Genomic DNA, 23,764 nt, shown 5'->3' on the forward strand with positions numbered 1-23,764 from the left:
CAGCTGAATGCTCCAGGCTTGTAACACAAAATCCTTTTTGTTTCCTGTCACGTAAATAGAAAAAGGAGGCGAGAGCCCCATCTAGTGCTCATGCAGCTTCGAGCTGGGACATCTCAAAACCCCCCACCGGCCCCCATCTCTGCCGTTTTTGGTTGGAAAAGCCGTTAAGATCACCGAGTCCAACCGTTCTCTAACTCTGCCAAAGCTGGTGCTAAACCATGTCCCTCAGTACTTCAGTTCTGCCTCTTAAGCACCTCTAGGGATAAAGATACCTCCTTGGGGAGCCTGTTCCAGTCTGAGAACCCTTTTGCTGAAGAAGTTTCATCTAAAATCCAACCAAAATCTCCCCTGGACAACTTGAGGTCATTACCTCTCCTCCTACCACTTATTACTAGGGAGAAGAGACCAACATTGCACTCTAGTTGTAGAGAGCAGTAAGGTCATTCCTCAGCTGCCTGTTCTCCAGACTACATGACCCCAGTTCCCCAGCTGCTGCTTATCAGTCCTGTTCTCCAGACCCTTCTCCAGCTTCGTTGCCCTTCTCTTGACCACCTGCAGCCCCTCAAAGTCCTTCTTGTAGTGAGGTCTCCAAAATTGAACCCAGTGCTCAAGGCACGGCCTCAGCAATGCTGCTGAGTACAGGGGTGCAATCCCTGCCTCGGTCCTGCTGCTCACACACTGGCTCATCTTCACCTGGCTGTTAATATGGTAACAGGAAAAAAACCAAAACAAACTGTGGTTGGTTCCTAACCCACACAAACAACAAAACAGAAAACCACCACCTACCATTAAGGCCATGTGAGCCAGAAGAGCAGAGGACACAGTGCAGGTGACAGCTGTGTTGTAGAACTTGTTTGCAGAAGCTGTTTCATAGCAGACCCACCTAACCTAGCCATGCACACAGGTACCATCCAACCAGCACTGGTTTAGACAAGCTACTGCAATATGCATACTGAAGAGGCAGTTTTCATACTGAAATGCTCAAGCAGCAAGATTAAAACTATGAATTGTTTTAACCCCCTCCCCCCAATACTAAAGCAGATCTTTTTGGGTGGTTGAAATCACTTTTATTTGTGAGGAACGTCACCCATGCTGCACACTTTCAAAGAGATCTTACCAAGGAAAGCAGAAGTTTCTCCTCCCTCTGTCCTGCAGTGGACAGGACTGGCACAAAAAAAACAACCCCAAAACTCATCACACCTGGGAGGTTTAGCACCAGCATCCAATAATTAAGAAAAAAAAAAAGAGCATTTGATTTCATTTTCAGTTCTTTGGTTGGGTTTGTTTTCCCTTTTCAGTTTGATACCAAAAAGAAAAAAAAAGAAATTGAAAAAATTCAATACTAGTGAAAAAAAGTGAAATTCTAAAAAAAAAACCAAAACAACCAAACCCAAGCCCCCCCAGAGTTGCTGTTGACACAAGGGAGGTTGCTCTTTCTGAACCTCGCTCTCTTTTTCCCCTCTCCATGCATCTCCTCTCCTGCAGGCGTTCCCTGGATCTCAGCTGCTGGTCAGTTTTTCATTTTTAAGTTTCCATGTTCCAAAAAGAAGAAAAAAAAACCCTTTGCTTTCATCACTGCTGACAATTTATTGCTTCTGTATTTCTTTGGTGTTACTTTTGAGTTGTGTTTTAGGACACCTGTTGAAGAGCCAAATTAAGAAAAAAAGGTTAAAAAACTATTGTGAGTTTCATTTTTTTTTGCCAAGAAGAGGTGAGATGTGAGCTGGAGAAGTTACCTTAAGGCCAGGATAAGCATGACAGGGTTAGTGTGTGCACAAGCTGAGAACAGCACAGCAAAGTTTAACAGATGCTGTTGCTGGAGAGACCAGAGAAATCTTCCTCAAAATTCAGATTTCTAAAGCAAAATTTACTTTGTGACAGGTGCAGAGGCAAAGAGAAAGAAGAGGAAAGCAGCAGACTCCCCTCGGTTTGCCCATAGGGCACTCCCTGGTGCCACCACAAATACTTAGCCACACATAAGGGCATGTGGCAGAGCGGTGTCCAGTGACAGGACAAGGGGTAGTGCACACAAACTGGAACACAGGAGTTTCTAAACATAAAAGGAAATCCTCCCCTTTGAGGGTGGCAGGGTGCTGAAGCGGACAGCCCAGAGAGGTTGCAGAATCTCCATCCCTGGAAGCATTCCAAACCTGCCTGGACTTGTCCCTGTGTGATTTACTCTGGGAGATCTTGCTCTGGCAGGGTGATTGGACTTGATCTCAGGAGGTCCCTTCCAGCCCCCACCACTCTGTGATTCATCTGGAGAACAGGAAGTATCTGTTCCTTACCTGAGGGATGGTAAAGGTGCCTGAGGAGCTGGGCATTACTCAGCACCACTCTGCTCAGTTGCCGGAGCAGGATTTTCTGCAGGTGTTTCAGTCACCTTTGTCTGAGACACAAGAAACCTTCATTATAGTTAAAGGCTGAGCTCCAGACCCTTCCTCTGCCCAGTGGTGGGGCCAGCATAACTCAGGTGTTAAAATAACTAAGGAAGATGTGTTGTGAGAAAACACCAAACTCCAGGAGTTTAAGACCTGCCCAGCAGGTTCTGTCAGGGGACCATCTCAAGCAGATACAGGATGAAGAAGCCTTGCCTCATCAAGCTCAAGCTTGTGTTTACACACAGCTCCCTGAACCCACCTGGTTAGTCTTCTCTAGAGCATCTCACTCACAAGTAAGATCCGAGGAAGCTGGAAACCAAAACTGGTCCCCACTTCAAACACAATTGTTAGCCTAACCCCACTGAACAGTGCAGATGCAGTCCCTGTCCCACTGCCCATCCACACTCAAAGAAGGTCGCAAGGAACAGGCAATGAAACCGACTACCTCTAACCATTAGCACTTTGGACTTAGCCATTCCTCCAGCACACCAACAATTATTTGTTCAAACTCCCACAGAAAATGCAGTCTTCAGTGGCCACCCTACCCAGATCTGGTCTCCACACGGCTTTGCCAGAGGCCTGCTTACCTCTTTCCCATCCTGAGCTGAAGTGCTGGGTGGACGAGGGCGGTGGCGGTAGTTGTAAGGGCGCCGGTACCCACGGCGAGGTGGCTGCTGGCTCATGGCGCTGGCCTCGTGATGGTTCTCCTTGTTTTCAGCCTCTCCAGGCACTGGGACAGGCCGAGGACGTGGGGGCCCCCTGAACAGGAGGGGAAACTGGTGGTAAGTTGGAGAGAAGCTTGAAGAAGGTTCATGCAGCACATAAGCCAGCAATGAGCATCTGCTGCCAATGGCAGCCTGGGCTGCAATAAAATCAGCATCAGAGATGGAAATAGGGGATTCTGCCTCTCTGCTCTGGGGGCACCTCACCTGCAGTGCTGTGTCCAGCTCTGGAGCCCTCAACACAGAAAGGACATGGACCTGAACCTGATGGAGAGGAAGGCCATGAAGACGATCAGGGGGCTGGAGCACCTCTGCTAGGAGAACAGGCTTAGAGAGCTGGGGTTGTTCATCGTGGAGGAGAGAAGGCTCTAAGCAGACCTGCCTGTACCTGAAAGAGGCTACAAGAAGGCAGCAGAGGGACTGTTTGCAAAGACCTGCAGTTAACAGGACAAGGAAAAATGGACTGAAATGAGAGCAGACTTAGACTGGATGTTGGGAACAAGTTCTGCACCATGAGGTTATTACAATGCTGGAACGAGTTGTCTGAGGAGGTGGTTAAGGTCTCATCCCTGAAGATATTCAAGGTTAGGAGTGTCTCCAGAGGAGGAGACTCCACAACCTCTCTGGGCAGCCTGCTCCAGAGCTCTGGCACCCTCACAGTGAAAAAAGTTTCTTCTTCTATTCCTGTGGAACTTCCTCTGCTCCAGCTTGCACCCATTGTCCCTTGTCCTGTCATTGGACATCCCTGAGCAGAGCCTGGCTCTGTCCTCCTGACACTGCCCTGCACATCTTGATAAACATGACTGAGGTCAGGCTCCTCTGCTCCAAGGTAAAAAGTCCCAGCTCCCTCAGCCTTTCCTCACAGGGAGATGTTCCATTCTATCTTTGTGGCCCTGCTCTAGCTTTTTTCCAGTAGTTCCCTGATATTCTTCTTAATCTGAGGGGCCCAGAACTGGACACAATATTGCAGATGTGGCCTCACCAGGGTAGAGTAGGTGACCTGCTCACCACACCACTTTTCATCCACGTCAGGATGCCCTTGGCCTTTTTATCCACCAGGGTGCATTGCTGACTCATGGGCATCCTTCCATCCATCAGGATGCCTAGGTCCCCTTTCCCAGAGCTGCACTCCAACAGGTCAGTCCACAACCTCTGCTGGTCTGCGGAGTTGTTTTCTCAGATGTCAGACTCTACCCTTGTCGGCCTTCAGTCAATTTCTCCCCACACAGCTCTCCATCCTGTCGGGGTCTGGCTGAATGGGAGCACAGCCTGACAGAACTCCTCACTGATCTTCATCTAGGCCACTGAGCCACTGACCTACTACTCTGGGTGCAACCATCCAACAGATCCCACATGCACCAAGCAGTCCACCCATCAAACCCACATCTGCTCAGCTGAGAGCAGGATGTCATGGGGGCACAGTACCACAATGCTTTATGAAGAGCAACAGTAAGGGAACTCAGGGTTTTCTTTAACTTGTCCCTCCAAGGTAAAATAGGGCCACAAAAAGTCAAGAATCAGGCTGAGCTTTTCCTACTTAGATATCTGTAGGAAACAGCCACTGACTGTCACACCTTTGGAGGTGTTTCCTCACTTTTATTTAACGTTCCCTCTAAGTGCACCAAATTCCTCACATACAGAATTTTCTCCTCAGCACACAGACTGGACGCTGGAAAATTGAGACAACAATCCTGAACAGGCCAGTTTAAGGTATGAACACAGATGACTTGGTGACTTACTCCACATATCCTACTGGAACACACAGATCATAGAAATGTTTAGGTTGGAAAGGACCTTACAGACCATGCAGTTACAACGTCCCTGCCATGGGACCACCAGAACAGGTTGCTCAAGGCCTCATCCAGCATGGCCTCAAATACCTCCAGGCAGGGGGCATCCACAACCTCCCTGGCCAACCTGTTCCAGTGTCTCACCACCCTCACTGCAAATAATTTCTTCCTAATCTCCAGTCAATCTGCCCTCATCAAGCTTCAGTCCATTCCCTCTCATGCGGTCACTCCAAGCTCTTGTTAAAAGTCCCTTCCCAGCTTTCTTGTAGACCCTGTTCAGGTACTGGAAGGCTGCTCTAAGCTCTTCCTGTAGCTTTCTCTTCTCCAGGCTGAAGAGCCCCAATTCTCAGCCTGTCCCTACAGAGGAGGTTCTCCAGCCCTGATCTTAGTGGATTCCTCTGAAATCTCTCCAGCAGCTCCATGTCCCTCTTATGCTGGGGGCACCAGAACTGGAGGCACTGCTGCTGCAAGTGGAGTCTCACATCTTTAAGAATGGGCTGATGAGTCTTCAAGTGTCCATTTATCCCAGTTTTTGATTAGGCAAAAATAAGGACAAGGAAACCTACTTCCCAAATTGCCTCCCAGCTTCCAACTGGTATTCTTGCTAGAGGTTTCTTGAGCCAGATAGATTTTGCTTGTTTAGGAACAGGACAACTGTGTTGTCTTCTGTCTGTCTGCTTAGTCTCCCCCACACTCATGCAGGCTTTTACTGCCGTGTCCAGCAATCTGCTGTATGCAGACAGCTGATGTCAGCATCCTCAGCATGATTCAGCAGTGCACCACTGCAGAACATGGGAGAGATGGATGCTGGACTGCATCCTGATGAAGGCCCCTTTAAAGTCTTCCCAGAGGCTTCTCTTCTCCAGGCTGAACAGCTCCACCTCTCAGCCTGTCCCCATAGGGGAGGTTCTCCAGCCCTCTGATCATCTTGGTGGCCTCCTCTGTAACACATACAGGACTGAGCTGGTTGAGCACACTAGTGCAGTGCTGAACCACAAACTCCAGTCTGCAGGCCGCAAGAAGAGTTCTAAAGCACGGTCTATCCCCACAGATGTTCCAGATTGAGTGGGATTTGGATTCATTACTTGTTGAGGAAAACAAAGGAGGGAAGCTGGGAAGACATGGACCCTGCAACTCACTTCAATGTGTTGCTCAAGTGGCAAGAGGATGCAAACTTTTACCCTTTGATTTATTCCTGCCTCTAAACATCAGCATGCTAAAGAAGTTCTGCAATTGGTTCCTTACTCCTGTGGCTCATCTTTCTCCTTGTAATGTGTGGTTCTCCATGTCTCTACCATTGCATAGGCACTAATAGTAGGGAGCACAGCTTCCTACTCTGTGAAGCCTGCACAGATTACAGAATTAATCAGGTTAGAAAAGGCCCTCAAGATCATCAAGTCCAACCTATCACTCAACACCATCTAATCAACTAAACCATGGCACTAAGTGACACATCCAGTCTCTTTTTAGAGACTTCCAGGGACAATGACTCCACCACCTCCCTGGGCAGCCCATTCCAACGCCAATCACTCTTTCTGCAAAGAACTTCCTAACATCTAGCATAAGCCTGCCCTGGCACAGCTTCAGACTGTGTCCTCAACACATTTGGGGGTGAGAACAGCATCCCAATGTGACAAGGAGCAAAGGAAACAGCACAAACCTGCGGTAGCGGGGACGGTACATGGGATTCCTATGGACTTGTTGAAGCTGTCCTCCTTCTGTGACTCCATCCTTCATGTCTCCTTCAACACCCTGCAACCAAAAGACCACAGCCAGAGTTAAAGATGTCACAGGCAGTATAAGAACTATAAAGCCCAATGATCCAAACAAACTCAAATCTACTGCGTTGCTCAAGGGACAGCAGCACATCAGGTCAGCAGCAGACTAATTGGGCAAAGATGACAGGAAGAGAACAAAAGCCAGAATGCTGCCTTCGTTCCTCTGACTAACAGACTATGAAGCTACCTGGTGATGCCTGAGAAGGTTGAAGACCACAACTACATTTTGGGCTGTTTCCACTGACACCCTCTCTCCTCACACATCCTGCATGGAATGGATCACAAGATGGGATCCACAGAGACAAAATTCCTCTCACTGTAAGCAAAGATGAGGTTTGTCACCATCTGAGGAATTTTAACATGCACAAGTCTATGGGACCTGATGAGATGCATCCCAGAGTCCTGAGGGAATTAGCTGATGTAGTCAAAGCCACTCTGATATTTGTCTGGCAGTCAGGTGAGGTCCCTGGAGACTGGAAGAAGGGAAACATTGCACCCATTTTTAAAGACAGTAAAAAACAAGGACCCTGGAAATTACCAACCTGTCAACCTCACCTCTGTGCCTGGAACAGATTCTCCTGGAAGCTCTACTGGAACACATGGAGAAGAGGGATAGGATTTGAGACAGCCAGTAGAGCTCCAAGGGCAAGTCCTACCTGACCAAGCTGGTGGCTTTCTACAGTGAAGTGATTACAGAGAACAGGGGAAGCATAACAGATGTCATCTATCTGGAACTCTGCAAGGCCTTGGACACAATCTCCCACAATGTCCTTCTGAACTGGAGACCTGGATTCAATGAGTGGACTGTTTGGTGGTTAAGGAATTGGCTGGATAGTCACATCCAAAGGGTAGTGGTCAATGGCTTGATGTCCACATGGAGAAAGGTGACAAGTGACATCCCTTGGGGGGTCCATATGGGATCAGTGCTATTTAATATCTTCTTCAATGATACAGACCCTGGGAGTGAGGCACCCCCACAGCAAGATGACAGATGACACCAATCTGAATGTTGTTGTCAACATGCCAGAGAGAAGGATATCATCCAGAAAAGCAGAGACAAGCTTGAGAAGGAGGCCTTGTGTGAACTTCATGAGGCTCAGCAAGGCCCAGTGCAGGGTCCTGCACCTGAGTTGGAGCTATGCCTGGTATCAGTACAGGAGGATGAAGGGCTTGAAAGCAGGCCAGCAGAGAAGGATTTGGGAGAACTGGTGGATGAGAAGCTGAGCATGACCCAACAATACACTCACAGCCCAGAAGGCCAACCATACCCTAGGCTGCATCAACAGAGGAGTGCTCAGCAAGTCAAGAGAGGCAATTTCACCAGTCTAGCCTGGGGAAGAGCAGACAGAGGATCATCTTAATGCTTGATCAGTCTCTGAAGGGTGAAGGTCAAGAACATGAGGCTGAACTCTTTTTAGTGATGTCCAGTGACAGGACAAGGGGCAACAAGCAAAATCTAGAACACAGGAGGCTGCACACAAACCTAAGGATTGGGTTTTTTTTTTTTACTTTGAGGGTGCTGTAGCACTGGACCAGGCTGCCCAGAGATTGTAGAGTCACCTTCTCTGGTGACTCAAAACCCACCTGAATATTGCATTCCTGTGCACCTATTGAGGAGAACCTGCTCTAGCCGTGGGACTGGACTAGGTCTCCAGAGGTACTTTCCAACCCTTGCTATTCTGTGATACCTCTCCCTCTGCAAAACCCTGCAGGTAGGGTGCTTAGGAGGCTTTCAGGTGTTATGTACAGTGGTAGGTAGCTAATTTAAAGAAAATGTTTGGGTATCATAGTTTTCCTTTACACTGAGCCACTGTAGACAGAGGCCTATGAAAGGACAATACATGAAGGTTCAGAGAGTCATAGAAAGGCACAGGTTTAAATCAGCCTTGAAGATCATCTAGTTCCATCCCCTCTGCCATGGGCAGCAACATCTTCCACTAGACCAGGGTGCTCAAGGCCTCACCCAGCCTGGTCTGCAGCACCTAATCAAACTAGTCCTGAGACACTGAAAGTAATGAACTTCCCAATAAAATCCATTTTCCAAGAAACCTTCCAAAGTTATGGTTATTCTACTAAGACTTCCCTCTGCTTCAGGTAAAGGATATGGTGAACCACTTAGATGTCTCACTCGAGTGTTTACTCTTCAAACAAACCCTTTCAACACCTAAAGAGATGCTTTTACCACAGTCTAGAAACACTACCAAGGGCAGGCCTACAGGACACCCTGTCATGGAAAAACCCAGTATCAACAGCAATGACAGACGTTGGAGGAATCCAGAATACTGAAGACTTCCAAGTTAATTAAGCATTGCCAGGTCACTTTAAGGTCCTGCTGAACTGTTCAGGAGAAGGATCAGAAGGTTGCTGAGGAGGCAGGATGACCACCACTGAAGAAACTGAACTTACACTTCGAGGTGGTGCACGGCGTCGGCCGAAATAGCCACGTCGATAGCGGCGCCGGTCTGCAGCGTAGCGGCTGCCTTCTACAGGGACTCCATCTGGACCAGTGACGTTAGCTGCTTCTGCACCCTGAAAAGTTCAAAAGAAGTTAGTCAGAGCAGTGCAAGAAGAGAACAACTAGCTACAGGGAGAGGCTACCAACAGAACAGAGCAGGGCTTTTCTGCATTAGTTCCAAGCTACAGAGGTTCTCTCATGTTTGTGCCTCTCAACTCCATAACCGAGAATGCTGATCATAAAATTCAGACACTGGCAGTCAGGCTGATTTCAGAGGAAAAAGTAGTAAGTAAAAAGACAAAACCCCTGCAAACAGCATCAAGAAAAGCTCAAATAAAAAATGCTTGGGAAAAAGCAGAAGCACAAAGAAATTAAGGTTCTCATAGTTATTAAGCTACTAAACTTCGAGCCAAGTTCTTCAGGGCAGTATATGACTCAGTTCATGATTACTGAGCACGTTACAAGCTTCAGTGAAATTTCCAGCTGCTAAGAAGCTCCAAGATGTAGTTAGAGTTTTGGTCCAGATATAAAATTACTTCTTAATGAAGCCTTTAAAAAACAGACCTCCCACAGCAAAGCTGTGCAAGTACCACCCACCACAGGGAATACCACGTTGGACAAACCCAGCAGTTTCAGCTACAGTTTGGGTACTCCCCACCAGTGATATTTATACTCTGGGATCACACTGATCAGTCTCCACTGTCTCTCACCTTCTCTCCCTCGACCACATCAAACTCTACAGTCTCTCCATCACCAACACTGCGCAGGTATTTGCGGGGGTTGTTTTTCTTGATCGCCGTCTTTAAGGAAAGAAAAGAAAGCCATTGCTGTAGCGTGGTCTTACACACTGGGGGCCCTGCAGAGCAGGGAAGGACATCTGCTGCTGCTGCCATCCCAACTATTCACCAAGGAATCACAGATGTGACATCAAATGTGACCAGCAGCACAGGGAGCAAATTCTGCCCCTCTGCTGAGACGCCACCCGCAGCACTACCTCCAGTTCTGGTGCTCCCAGCCTAAGAGGGACATGGAGCTGCTGGAGCATACCCACAGAAGGCCACCAAGGTGATCAGAGGGCTGGAGAACCTCCCCTATGTGGAGAGAGTGAGGGAGAATTGGGGCTGTTCAGCCTGGAGAAGAGAAGGCTCTGGGGAGACAGAGCAACCTTCCAGTACACAAAATGGGCTACTAGAAAGCCAGGAAGAGACTTCTGACAAGGGCTTGGAGTGACAGAACAAGAGTCAATAGATTGAAACTTGGAGGAGGGCAGATTAAGACTGGAGATGAGGAAGAAATTCTTTGCAGTGAGGGTGGTAAAACACTGGAACATGTTGCCCAGGGAGGTTGTGGATGCCCCCTGCCTGAAGGTGTTCAAGACCATGCTATAGAAGGCCTTGAGCAACCTGTGCTAGTGGGAGGTGTCCCTGCCCACAGCAGGGGGTTGGAACTGGATGCTCCTTAAGATCCCTTCCAACCTGAACATTTCAATGAATCTATGAACAGCTCCCAAAATATCTCCCACTAGTGTAAGAGTTCTGAGCAGTCTGAAGCTGAGCTTGACCAGTTCAGGAAAAGTGTTCTGAGTGCTGCTGAGTACAAGTGTTCCAAGCACCAGGCCACAACAGCCTTCCAGCATTCCACCTAGCCACACCTCTCCTTACCCTGCAGTGTCTCTGCACAGCTCAGAGAAGAATGCTGAAGCACACATAGTATTGCTACCAAAACCCAGGAGGGTTGTTGGTTTTTTGATAGGAGCAGAAAATGAGCTGCTCAAGTGAATTCTTTTGGGAATTACTTTAGTAAGCAAAGACTCCCACGGTGAGCTGAGGCAGCTGTGCTCCCTTTCTGTGACTGCCCTGTTCCTCAAACTCTGCTAGAAGTGGCAGCTTCTCCATAGGTGCTATACACCAATCATAAACCTTTAATCTGCCATGAAGTTAAATTCTTTCACTACCAAAACAACTGACTCAAACTCTGAGACCTTGTGCTCTGCACATGACAGGTGCCAAAAAGCTGCATTTCAAACTCCTTCCAAGTGGCCTGCTTTGAGCTAGAGTACAACTAATTCTGTTCAGCAGGTTTGTTTTCAGCTCAAAGTAACTGCACTTTCTGAAGGCAGCAGCTAATTTCTGCAGACAACATCTGCTTCTAGAAGCAATGAAGTTTGATGTTTGTAGTAACTACTAAGGGTTTGCATATAGAAAGGCTCTTGCTTATACTTGCTCCCACAGAAACCAAAGTTGCTGCTAGATCTACAGCACCTCAGCTGTAAGAGGTAGCACCCATGTGGAGAAGCAGACAGGGCAAGCAACCCAAAATTGGCTAACAAGGTTTTCCACTCCATGTACATCACTCACAGTCTAAATCTAAAGGATCACAAAGGTTAAGATTTCTTCCTCAATGATTGGTGTTGAAGGGGGACTCTCCATTCTGCCTTCAATTCAAATCCTGTTCCCACCTGCCACTGAGTCCAGCCTGGGACTTGCCCAGTGCCTGCTCACAATAACAGTGACATTTATGAAAATTAAAAAGCTTGTTTAGTTTTGTTTCCCAAACCATAAATCTCTCCCCCTTATTCCCTTTAGGAAGGGAGAAGAGTTAAAGAGCATCTGTCTTGTCTAGTGGCCATCCTAACCTCCAACAGAAGGGCCTACCAGACTTCTTTTCAGTAGAGGGTGGACTTGGGAGTAATAAGGCTCTTCAGACATCCTCAAGATGGGTAATGGAAGATAAATTCAACAGGATTCCATTTGTTCTTTTCCAATTTTAGACAGAAGCCTAAACTCAGATCTGCAGCTGACTAACCTGCCAACAGGAGATAGAGGCTGCTGCATGTGGGCTAGGACTTGTTTTGTACAGGCAACCCAGCACAACTCCTAGAATTCAAAGTATGGCTTTACTGCTTACTGCTTCAGCTGCAGGGAAACACTGCTGAAGTAAGCCTCTAACAAGCCTAAGCTCTTGTCTTGAAGAACAGACTTTTACTCTCTATATCCAGAGGCAAGAGAGCACTCTTCTCCCTGATACTCTTCACCAGCATCCTGCAGACTCCAGCTCCTTTGATTCAAAAGCAAGTATTCTGTGTTCACAGACAGCACCTAGTTTAGACAACGTCTCTCCCTTCCCAAGGGAGAACTAATGACCACACACCTGTAAGACTCCTCAAAGCTAGCTCAGTGTTTTGTTTGGAAGAGTTCTTCCCATGTCCTATCACCACATCATCTGCACATCCAGCATGGTCACAGCAAGTGCCAAAAGTCACTGTGCCAGTTAATGGTGCAGGTGGACCAAGCTGAGTGGCAAGTACAATGCAGTGAGAACGGAAAGACCTGTGCAGAAGGGACTGACAGCTCCTCACTGCTCCTTGATACAAAACCCACCCAATTAAACCGGGCTTCTCTGCCTAGCACCACTCTGAATGGTGCTAGCTTGCAGGACCCTCCTCCCCCCACAGGCACCCTCCACAACCAATCAGTTATTTTTCACACCAGCTCCAACTAACAGCGGCCCCAGCCAGCACCTTGCAGCACCTAGCCAGACAAGAACACACACAAGGCAAAGCAAGTGAAGAAGGGCTTGAAGCCCCCACAAGACAAGGAATTCAAAGCAAACCATGCATGGCCTAAAGAGAAAAGCATTTTAATCTGTGACAGGTTTATAAATAGCACCCAACAGCCAAACACCCAGCATTAACCCCCACTCCAATCATGAGACCAGCCTGCTCCCTCCCCACTACGGATGTGTGCAGGGCAGGCAGGGAGGAGGTTGGATCTATTCAACTAGGTCACCCTTATTCTGAAGGGATTAGGCATGTAATCCAGCCCCTCCCCGGGAGGCAGGGAGGGAGGAGGGGCAGAACTGGCACTAATCAGACAGGGAAGCTTGCAGCGAGGTTTTTGCTTACGCCATGGATTTCCCTCCCTCGCAGGGTGGCCCCATCGGGAGCTCCAGCCAGAAAGCCTCAGACGCTGGTAGCCAGCACATTCGCCTACAGGAACAGCTTGAGATGGAAGAGCTGAGGAACACCAAATTGCAGCCAGCCCAGGCCAGAACTGGAAGCATCTACTCTGCCATCCACACCCCACCAGAAAGGTGAATCAGATGCAGCCTTGCATGTCTGTTATTTCCAAAGCAACAAGCCACTTGTGCTGTGTGCTCACTCAGAGGATTTCAAACACAGGAGATGGGCAATAAATTCCCACACACAGTTTGCATTTAGATGACTCATCTTGTCTGCAAGTGAAGGCAAAATAGCACTGATAACTAACACTGGCTTGCTGATGGCCTTCACTGTTTGGCTCTACGTGCAGCTTTCCCACACAGAACAACACTGATCCATGTCAGCTTTGTCACTGGGAGCACAACAACCATTTCCTAGGATATCTTATCACAAAACTCAAGGAGACTACATTTGTCTTCTAGGTAGTTTTACAGAGTTGCCTGCCCAGTGCATGTTTCTCTTCCTACAACTCTTCCCATCCTTCCCTGGACACACTCCCAGTTGGGCTGCAGATGCAGCATCTCTATCAGCATGCAAACAGCACACTGTCACTAAGGAAGGGGAGTAACCCTCAGAAATCAGTACTGAGAGCTCTTGCTCCAAGTCCACCAGCTGAAGAGGGAATGTATGCTGCATACCCTTCCCAACATCATCTTCACTCACTACAGGTATTAGAATGACTCATTTTTCAGGTAATGGGTCTGTACACCTTGACCCAGTAAAGCAGTTATCCTAGTTTCACTATTGAGTCATGAAGCCACAGGAACTAACTGTGCTGACCAGCAGGACCAGGGAAGCAAGCATCCCTCTGGGCTCAGCCACACCCTGAGGACTGGGTTCAGTTTGGGGGCCCTCATTGCAAAAAAGACACTGAGGGGCTGGAGTGGGGCCAGAAAGCCAACAAAGATGAAGAGTGTGGAAAGTGGGTCTGGTGAGAAGCAGCTGAAGGGGACTGGGGTGGTTTAGCCTGGAGAAAAGGAGTCTGGAGAGCTAGAAAGGTCTCCCTGGCAGGAGGTTGGAGCAAGGTGGGAGTCAGTCTCTTCCTGGTAGCAAGTAACAGGATGAAAGAAAATGGCCTCAAGTTACACCAGAGGAAGTTTAGATTTGGTATTAGAAACAAACTGCTCCACTGGAGTTGTCAAACATTGGAATAAGTGCCTGAGGGATGTTGTCAAATCCCTGTTCCTGGAGGTGTTTAAGAGGCAGAAATGTGGTGCTGAGGGACAAGGCTCAACACCAGACTTGGTAGAGTTTGGAAATGGTTGGAATTGATCTTAAGTGTCTTTTCCAGCCAAAGCAATTCTACAATTTTATGTTTAACAACTCCAGACAAATCCTTGTCCCCTGTGACCAACTCCAAGTTTCCTGGTCACATTTGATGGAAATGCTGCCACTCACTCCACAAACCAAGCTCCTGATTAAAAGCATGGCTTGAAGTGCAACTTTTAAATACATGGGCATGCAGACATTTCATATGGGACAAGCTCCATGGGCAGGATTTAATTTTCCTGGTTAAAAGAAGTCTCAAATGGTGCAAAACTGGGCCTAGGCCAACTAATCAATTTACATCTGCATAGAGACAGCATCCTCTGTCTTCTCACTAGTTGCCTGTGACCTGAAAGTTGCAGCATAAACTTAGAACAGACTGACAGCTCAGGGGAAAAGTTAACCAGTGACAAGCTGCTGGGGTAACCTCTGTGCTTGGGCACACAGCTTCCCTCCTTTTCTTCCTAGGAGCAGCTGTCTCATGCAGCAACAGCTGATGGCAATCCAGGCTGGTCAAGAGCCAGGCTAGATCACTTTCTCTCTAATACCAGGGAGGGCAGACAGAACAGACATTCAAATGCAGAGGAGAGAAAGAAACAGAAGACAATAAGCCTGAGGAAATACAGAAAAGTAGCAAAATATTTACAAACCAGGGGTCACATCCTGAAGGGAAGAACAATCAAACCAAAACACCACAAGAGAGATAAATCTGTAGTAAGAGAGTAGACAGAAGAAACCATGAAAGGTTCCAATACCTACTCCTTCAGTCTCAAGTCCAGAGATCAGGAAAACATCTTAAGATTCCTGCCTGAAAAATCCAGCACCCATGCCTATTCAAGGGACTTGCAGGCAATATTCTGAGAAGCCAAGCCAAGGCCAGGTGGCTGTTTCAGAGCTGCCTTAGAGCCCTGTCACAGCAGTGACCGTGCTGAGCGCCGCACGCTGTCTTACCTGATGGACAAACACATCTTCTTTGGTATCATTTCTGCGAAAAGAAAGTGAGAAGTCAGAAGAGTTGAGGCTAAGAGACTTAAATAGAAAGGTCTGACTTCACGAGAGAAGCCCTCCTTCCCCCAGCCTGGATTCCAATCATTCTGTGCAAGTTTAGGCTACCAAGCCTGCCCTCAATCCCTAGGATGATATGCCTGACAGCAGACAGGACTCCTCAGCCTTCAGAAGGGTGAGGGGATAGGGAAGTGAAGGTTCTCTCTAATCGTCTGGTAGACACAGTATTTTGTTTTGACACTGAACAGTTAATGACTAGATTGCTTGCCTTTCACTATTGCACCTCCCCCCCCCCCCCCCCAAAAAAACCCCACCAAATACAACTTCCACAGGGGCTGCAACCTGAGCTGTTATTCCAGAGGTCAAGCAAGACTATCAACAGGACCAGCCACAGCTGTTAACAGAGCTCTCCTTTCAGTGAAACTCAAAGCAACCATGCACAGGATGTGCTAGGAGAGTCCACTGGAGCAGGAATCTGGACATAAACACGAGCTTGTCTGGATTGGACCAGACAGTTAAGGCTTCCACATGAAACTGTGAAGACAGCTCCAAGACCTTGATTCTGTGTTCTCACAGACCAGAAAGAGCCCACCCTCTGCTATCTGTTCACTCAGTTCCTTCTCTGCAGAGGGAGGAGTTGGGTCAGTTTGTGAAGGTAAGGCAGAAAACAAAAGGTTTGGGGCTAGACTGAAGCAATACCTCAGATCAGGCAGAAGGCTAACAGGTTGTTACACCAGATCTGAAGGCTCTCACATGGTCTGCTCTGAAACATTGGAGTACTTCCTAATTCTGTTTTTTCTTCTAATCTTACACATCACTGGACAGCCTCCAGAGAGTGGGATTAAAACTGGACCAGAATTAGCTTCAGATCCATGCAGCAGGGGCTCTGTCCCTTTCTACACTGCTCCACTTACCCAAATCTACCTGCTGTGTATCAAGGACTAATAGCACAAAACAGCTTCTTAAGACAAGCATTCACACCATGCAAAAGCTTCATGTTTCATAAAGCACACAAAAACATCTGAGCCCTTTGAGCCCATGACTTATTTCAGCCTCAAAAGCCAGTTTCCTCCAGCAACTTGGTCTTGTGCAGTTAAGGCTGGAGTGTGATCAATATATCTTACAGCTATGTGTGTCAATACCACTCAGATTTGTATTCAGAAAAGAAAGAAAAAGAGAATTCCTATGAACCCAGGCCCGGGATACTCTCAGTTAGATGATACCACAACATCTCTCTATAGATATAGGGGAGGTATTTTGACCAATCAGTTAAGACTTCAAATTTTTAAGCAAAAGTACTTCCCTTCCTACCCCAAACTTACTCACACCTTTGAAAAAAAGCCAGGCAGCCATGAGAGAACATGCAGCTCAGTAAAGGCACAGAATGAGTAAGTCTGAGTAACAAGTAAAAGACCACTTTTGCAACAAGCTTGACCTCTTTTTTCTCTCCAGATACAGAAGGTGTGTGTGGGGAAGGGAAGCAGTCCCCCAAGATGACAGTCTGTTGAATGCCTGGCCAAATCTGGCTATCAACTTCATGAACTTGTAGTCAGGTCCATGGGCTCTGTTGTAGTTACTAACACATGGCATATTAGCTGTACCATGAGTCTTAGTGCAGTATAAACATGAGCACTGTAGTTTAAACATACCTGTTGATAAAGCCATATCCATTTCTGACATTGAACCACTTGACTGTGCCAAGAACTTTAGTGGCTGGAAACAAAAAAGTTCAAGGAGTTACTCTAAAACACAGGGAAGTACAAGAAGGTAACAAAGCCACTTTTATACCTGCATATGAAGTCAAACAGACCTATTCTGTTCCCTTAACACTTGGTGTGTACCTTCATCTCCAACTTTAGCTTACACTAATGCAGTTGCAGGAAGCAGTGCTTCATTGCTGTTCTTCAGCCGAGAGTTTCCTATGCAGCATGTAAAACGAAGTCCAACTTCATTTTCAAGTGTGCCCATCCATCCCTTCTCTTTCTCAGCCCAGAAACAGGTAGTGAAGCTGAAAATCCCACTGCCTTCCACAACGTCTCTTTAGCTTCACAGTTTGACATGAAACACAGCTGAAAAACAACACCACCTGCTTCAAAGTCCCCACTTCCACTCAGACTTACCCTTCCTTTCTTCTGAAGGCAGAAGTGGCCAGGAGGACCAGTACCAAGCACCACACAACTCTCAAGTGGAAAGGCAGCAAACTCTTATTTGGGACAAGCTCTTTCAACATAACCCTAACCTAACAATGTTTGGGTTTTCAGTTCCTTCCTCTAATTGGTAGATCACAGCAGCTCTCTAAACTGACCAACTTCCTATTTCAAGGCTTCTGAGATGAAGACAAGCTCCTGTCTCAACCTCACAATGGCATCTCACTCACAAGATATACTGCAGTGTCTTACAGGATCTGGTGAAACCTGTTCCTCCAACTCACAGAAACGTGTGGGAGCCACTCAACAGCAATGGAGGCAGCTCAGCCTCTCCTCCCCTCTCAGCAACTGGGTGGTGGCTGCCACAGATTTGTACTTTTCAAACCAGTAGGGACAGGAGAATTTTGAGCTCTAGACTTCCAGATTTTACTTATTACATAGCATGAACACAAATACCTAAGCAGGCTCCACTGCAGATGTTAAAAGCATCTGTCACCTACTGCCTTACACATTTGAGAGGTTGGAGGAACCCAAGATGCAGTTAAAAGGGAAATATTCAAGAGACAATCTCAAGTTCAAAAGTCCAAGCTGGTCTGCTAGAGGCAAAGAGACAACACTGCAAATCATAACCTTTGTCTGCTCTACACCTGCATTTTCCACTATACATCCATCAGGACAGAGCTACATAGAACTTTGGTGCCACAAAGCCTTGCCATCCTTCCACAGCCCCTAACAGAGCAATTCTGACTCCTCCTGTGAACACAAAGCCGAAGTAGGAATGTTTGTTGACAGGAGTCCACTGCATTTCTGCTGCTGTTCTTCATCAACAGCTGTCTGGAGCTGAGCCAGCACCATGCTGAGGGGGCCAAGAAAACCAACAGCATCCTGGTCTGTATTAGGAATAGTGTCACCAGCAGGATCAGGGAAGCAAGTGTCCCCCTGGACTGAGCACTGGGGAGGCCACACCTTGAGGACTGGGTTCAGTTTGTGGGCCCTCGCTGCAAGAAAGACATTGAAGGGCTGGAGTGGGGTCCAGAGAAGGGCAAAACAGCTGGTGAAAGGTCTGGAGCAGAGCAGCTGAGGGGATTTGGGTTGTTTAGCCTGGAGAAAAGGAGGCTGAGGGGAGACCTTCTGGCTCTCTACAACTCCCTGAAAGGAGGCTGGAGCAAGGTGAGAGTCAATCTCTTTTCTGTAGTAAAAATTGATACAATGAGAGGAAATGACCTCAAGCTACACCAGGGAAAGTTTAGATATGATATTAGAAGACACTGCTCCACTGGGGTTCTTGAGACTTTGAACATGCTGCCCAGGGAGGTGGCTGAATCCTCATGCCCAGAGGTGTTCAAGAGAGGTAGAATGTGCTGAGGGACATCACTCTCTAACTCAGAATCCAGTGCTAAACAACAGCCATGGAAGTCTTCTCCAATTGAAATGATTTTCTAGAAAGCAGTAACAGGCCTTATGTCACTGCACTTTTAGAAGGGGAGGTTTTGGTCTCCTTGAATCCTCTTCCATCAGAAAATGTTCCTATTCAGAAGAACCAAAACCATCTTAAGCCTGAGACAGTGGCTAGAGCAAAGGGCTCTATTTAGAACAGCATTCATTCCCAAGCTGTTTTGTTGAGAGGTAAACCCCTCAAGTTTCACTGTCAAGCACTGATTCAGTAAGGAGGCTTTAGCATCAACATATGTAGCTCTTTTTTTAACTCACTTGCATGCAGACATCACTCGGTGCAGATGGTTCCTGCTACACCTGCAAAGGCACCTCACTGTACTGAGACAAGTCAGGAGAGGAAGGAGGAGGTAAATACAGAAGCAGTGGCCAATGGCACATGCAGGTTTTAGCCTACTTTAAGACAAGGCTAATACCACTGATTCCCACCAACATCCTTTCCTTCCCCTGTAAAATAACTATTGAAGCTGTCAGCCTGCTTCAGTATAGGAAGAGGGTGAGAAGTCCAGGAAGCCTGACAAAAACCCCACGGAGAAGTCAGAAAGCTGGTAAAAGGAGGTAGTTAAAATTCACTCTGGCCAGCTGGCTGCTCTAAGTGGATGTTCACACACACAGAGCTTCAGAGCCCTGTGACAGGGACTGGATGGGATCTCTGAAGATCACCTAGTTCAACCCCCCCTGCTAAAACAGGATCACCTAGAGTCAAATCACAGGAATACACTCAGATGTGTTTAAAATGCTTCTGGAGATGAAGACTCCACAATCTCTCTGGGCAGCCTGTTGCAGTGCACTGCTACCTTCAAAAGGAGATTTTTTTCCCCCCCTTCATGTTTATAGGAAGCCTGCTGTGTTCCAGTTAGTGCCCACTGCCACTTGCCCTGTACCCAGACAGCACTGAGAAGAGTTTGGCCTCATCCTCCTGACACTTGCCTTTTGGATATTGTTAAGCATTGAGATTCCTTCCCCATCCCCCTTTGTTCCTTTTGCATAAGCTGCCAGAGGCCAGGGCCGAGTCTCCCATGGATTCCCTCAAACAGCAGTGCCCACACCAAGTCTTGCAGCCTCCCTTAGGTGGGTGAAGAACCTGCAACACATTAACGTGATTCCAAACATCCACGTGGCCATGCTAGAGACACTGCTAAGTCTGCGCTGGGAGATCAGGCAAGGAGGACAAGTCCAGAGCAAACTGTAATCAGTTCTACCAACCAGTCAGAAGAGGCAGTTGACATGATGTAGATCCCATCAGCAAGTGAAAGCTTTCTGTATTTCTACAATACACCAATGCTATTAGAATAAACAAACAACAGCCACCCCTGCCCACGAAGGCACAGCCTTTGTTAGTTTTAACGTGAAAAGTCCAAGCTGCCTGTAACCAAAAGAGAAGAAAAAGCTGACTAAACTTTATCTTTATTCCTAAGAGTCAGACATGGAGATGCCCTGAACAAGCATCAGACCTTGCTTCTAATAGGATCCAAGATGACACTGAACCAAACATAATGACAACATCACAGACTCAGTGTTAGGGGTTGGAAGTGACCTCAAAAGACTGAGTCCAAGTGCCCCACCAGAGCCATTAACAGAGACATCTGAGGTGGATTTGAACATAAGTCCCTTTCCAGTTCACATTATCAGCGATCATTTTCCTTACAACTCCTGCTAAAAGCCTTACCAGAGTGCAAAGCTGTCACCACAGCACTTTTCTCTCTCCTCCTAGACCAGAAAAGCCACTTGTGTCTTCACTTCTTCCCCACCTTGTCTCCCTTCCAAAAAAAGCCAACCAGCAATAGGTGACAAGATAAAAACATGACCAAGAATGAAACAAGCCATGTGAAGGGAAGAAGCAGCAGGCACAGCAACAGATGTGAGCATGCCTTGACCGATTACTGCCAAATCTGATAACAGAACACGGGGAAAAACATCCCCCCACCAACTGCCCCTCCGATCTCTGCTCTGCTGGACTCCTTCCTATCTCAGCTGCAGACATCCCATAGCTGGCTCCTCTATCTGCTTTCAGCACCCTCTCTTCAGAAGGGAGGACACTGCCTTTCCTTAGGGAAGTCCTGGAGCTCGCAGTAGTAGCCAGCCTCAACTTTGCCTTTAATACCCTCTTAAAGCTATAAGCAGCAGCTCTCTATTTCCCTTGCCGTTTTCAACAGGTTGATGCTATTTAATGATAACGATGCCCCCCTCAAACCGAAGCAAGCCCAGCTATGCACTGGCTCTGGGCTCAGCCGTGGCAGCTGGGCACTCTGCTTGTTCTGTCAAAACGAAAAACAGCGAAAGAGCCCCAAAGCCCTGAACACAGAAGTATTATTAAAGCGGTATTCTTTATAGACAGAGAAGCTAAGCAGAGGCCTTAAGCTAAAGAGAGGGGGGCCGGCACCGGCTTCAGCAGCAGCCCCTGTCCAAGAGGGGCCGCCCCGGCAGGTGCCGGGAAGCACAGCAACACGGCTGCACGCCCCGCACGATTCCCGGCCGGCCCCTGGAGAAGACCCCTGGGGCAGGCGGGGCAGAGAACGAGGCTGCTGCACCACCACAGGTGCTCCTGCTCAACTCCACGTTGGCTTTCGCAGCCGCCGGAGAAGGCGGAAAGAGCGGCGGCAGAGCCCCCCCGAACCGCAGCGTGAGTGACAGCCGCGGGGCGGGGAGCCGGGCTGCGCCCTGGGCGGCGGCTCTGCGCTGTCCCGTCCCGTCCCGACCCCCACCGCTTCCCCTCCGCAGGTGCCTGGGAAGTTAGGAGCGCAGCCCAGCACTCACCCAGCACTTTCTTCTCCGTTTCGGCCGCGGCGGTTGTGGCTGTCGGGGTGGTTGCGGAGGCGGCAGCGGCGGCGGCAGGGGCCGCCTCACCAACAGCCGCGCTCGGCGCGGCGGCGCTGACAGGGCTCTTGGGCTTGGCGTCCGGGCCGGCGGGAGACGGCGACGCAGGGGCTCCGGCCGGGGAGGCGGTGGCGGCGGTGGGCGCCGAGCCGGGGGTGCTGGTCTCCGCCGCCTCGCTCATGGTGCCTGGCAGGGACGTGAGTGCGCGGCGCCGGTGTCCCGCGGGCCCGCGCTGGGTCTTACTGCCCCCAAAATGGCCCCGCCGAAGTTTTTAACGCAGTCAGCGGGGGCCGGCGGCGGCACTGGCGCCGCCTCGGCAGCGTTTAAAGGGGCCGCGCCGAGCCGGGGCGTGCGTAGCGGCTCGGCTGGCGGCGCAGGTGGGCAAATGCTGCTTTAACCCGGGGCTGAAGTTGTTCATGACTTGGCCGAGCTGTGTTTCAGCTTGGAGCTCGTACGTGTTCCAATAGTCCAGCAAAAGATGCTCGCTCCTCACAGCGAAACAAGGAGAAATGCTTCGTGTTCCCTCTTGCTAACTTGCTTTAGGAACTGGTTTAAGAAGTCGCTGTGATTAGCTGACAGAGGTCTGTGTTTTGCAGTTCCTCTTTGCTGGGAATCACAGACTCGGGCTGGAGGGGACCTCGAAAGATCATCCTGTGCCAGCGCCGTGCCAGAGCAGGAGCACCCACACCAGACCACACGGAACGCGTCCAGGCGGGTTGTGAGCATCTCCAGAACACAACGCACCCCTCAGAACGACTAACAAGCAAATTTCACCAAGTAAAGAACTGAAAAAGAAGAGAAACCATCCGGAGGTGGTGTGCTAAGCGTGCTGCACCTCTTGCCTGCTGCTTGAGTCCCCTCTGTCCCTCCTGCAGAGTCTGCCACTCCTACGGAGCAGCTTGGGGCAGCCCAGTTCATCACCCTTGCAATTGCAGTGCCTCGGGCACTGTGGCACCAGTCAAAGGCGTCTGGAGAGAGGAGTCCATCCCCTCAGTGCTCTTCATGTGCCTCCTGCTGCCCAAGTGGGCACTGGTCAGGCCACACCTTGAGTGCTGTGTCCAGTTCTGGGCCTCTCAATTCAAGAGAGCTGTTGAGGTGCTGGAATGTGTCCAGAGAAGGGCAACAAAGCTGGTGAGGGGCCTGGAACACAAACCCTATGAGGAGATGCTGAGGGAGCTGGGGGTGTGCAGCCTGCAGAAGAGGAGGCTCAGGGCAGACCTCATTGCTCTCTACAACTACCTGAAGGGAGGCTGTAGCCAGGTGGGGTTGGTCTCTTCTGCCAGGCAACCAGCAACAGAACAAGGGGACACAGTCTCAAGTTGTGCCAGGGGAGATCTAGGCTGGATGTCAGGAGGAAGTTGTTGGCAGAGAGAGTGATTGGCATTGGAATGGGCTGCCCAGGGAGGTGGTGGAGTCACTGTCCCTGGAGGTGTTTAAGAAGAGACTGGCTGAGGCACTTAGTGCCATGGTCTAGTTGACTGGCTAGGGCTGGGTGCTAGGTTGGACTGGATGATCTTGGAGGTCTCTTCCAACCTGGTTGATTCTATGATTCTGTGAAAGGCAGGAAGCAGAGGCTGGCTGGGGAGTATGGTGCTCTGCTGAATGCTAGACCAGGGACTGAAATATCTGAGGTGAAGACACCTGCCAGAAAGGGACGGAATATTCTGAGCAAAAGCCAAGAGAAAACAGTGGCTAAGAAGGCCTAGCAATGGGTGGTTTGTATTCCTCTGGGTTGTGTGCTTTGCCTGCTGCAGCTCCCCAGGTAGAAGGTGTCTGAGCTGAAGCCATGGAGAACCAGACTTGCTTCTCACCTGTGTTAGTCAGAGTGGCTTATGTAGGATAAAAGCATGGAGTTTGTTGCTGTTTGACTTTTGGAACAGAACTGAACCCAGCTGGCAAACATCAGTAAAGATGCAGTTCAGCAAACAGAAGTTAAGAAATACCAAGAATG

At 48.8% G+C, this 23,764-nt stretch overlaps 1 protein-coding gene across 1 annotated transcript; it reads right to left on the minus strand.

Moving 5' to 3' along the window:
• Positions 1 to 1,044: 1,044 nt before the first annotated feature.
• On the minus strand, positions 1,045 to 22,067 carry YBX3 (Y-box binding protein 3). The gene is made up of 9 exons (XM_064155919.1): positions 21,754 to 22,067; positions 17,047 to 17,110; positions 15,344 to 15,377; positions 9,837 to 9,926; positions 9,078 to 9,200; positions 6,554 to 6,645; positions 2,969 to 3,140; positions 2,289 to 2,389; positions 1,045 to 1,638 (listed from the first exon to the last, which is right to left on the minus strand). Exons 1-8 carry the CDS (start codon positions 21,992 to 21,994, stop codon positions 2,324 to 2,326), a joined length of 882 nt encoding a protein of 293 aa, XP_064011989.1. The 5' UTR covers positions 21,995 to 22,067; the 3' UTR covers positions 1,045 to 1,638; positions 2,289 to 2,323.
• Between the last annotated feature and the right edge of the window lie 1,697 nt (positions 22,068 to 23,764).

This window comes from Pogoniulus pusillus, chromosome 15 (genome assembly GCF_015220805.1).
Source record: "Pogoniulus pusillus isolate bPogPus1 chromosome 15, bPogPus1.pri, whole genome shotgun sequence".
Classification (NCBI taxonomy): domain Eukaryota; kingdom Metazoa; phylum Chordata; class Aves; order Piciformes; family Lybiidae; genus Pogoniulus; species Pogoniulus pusillus.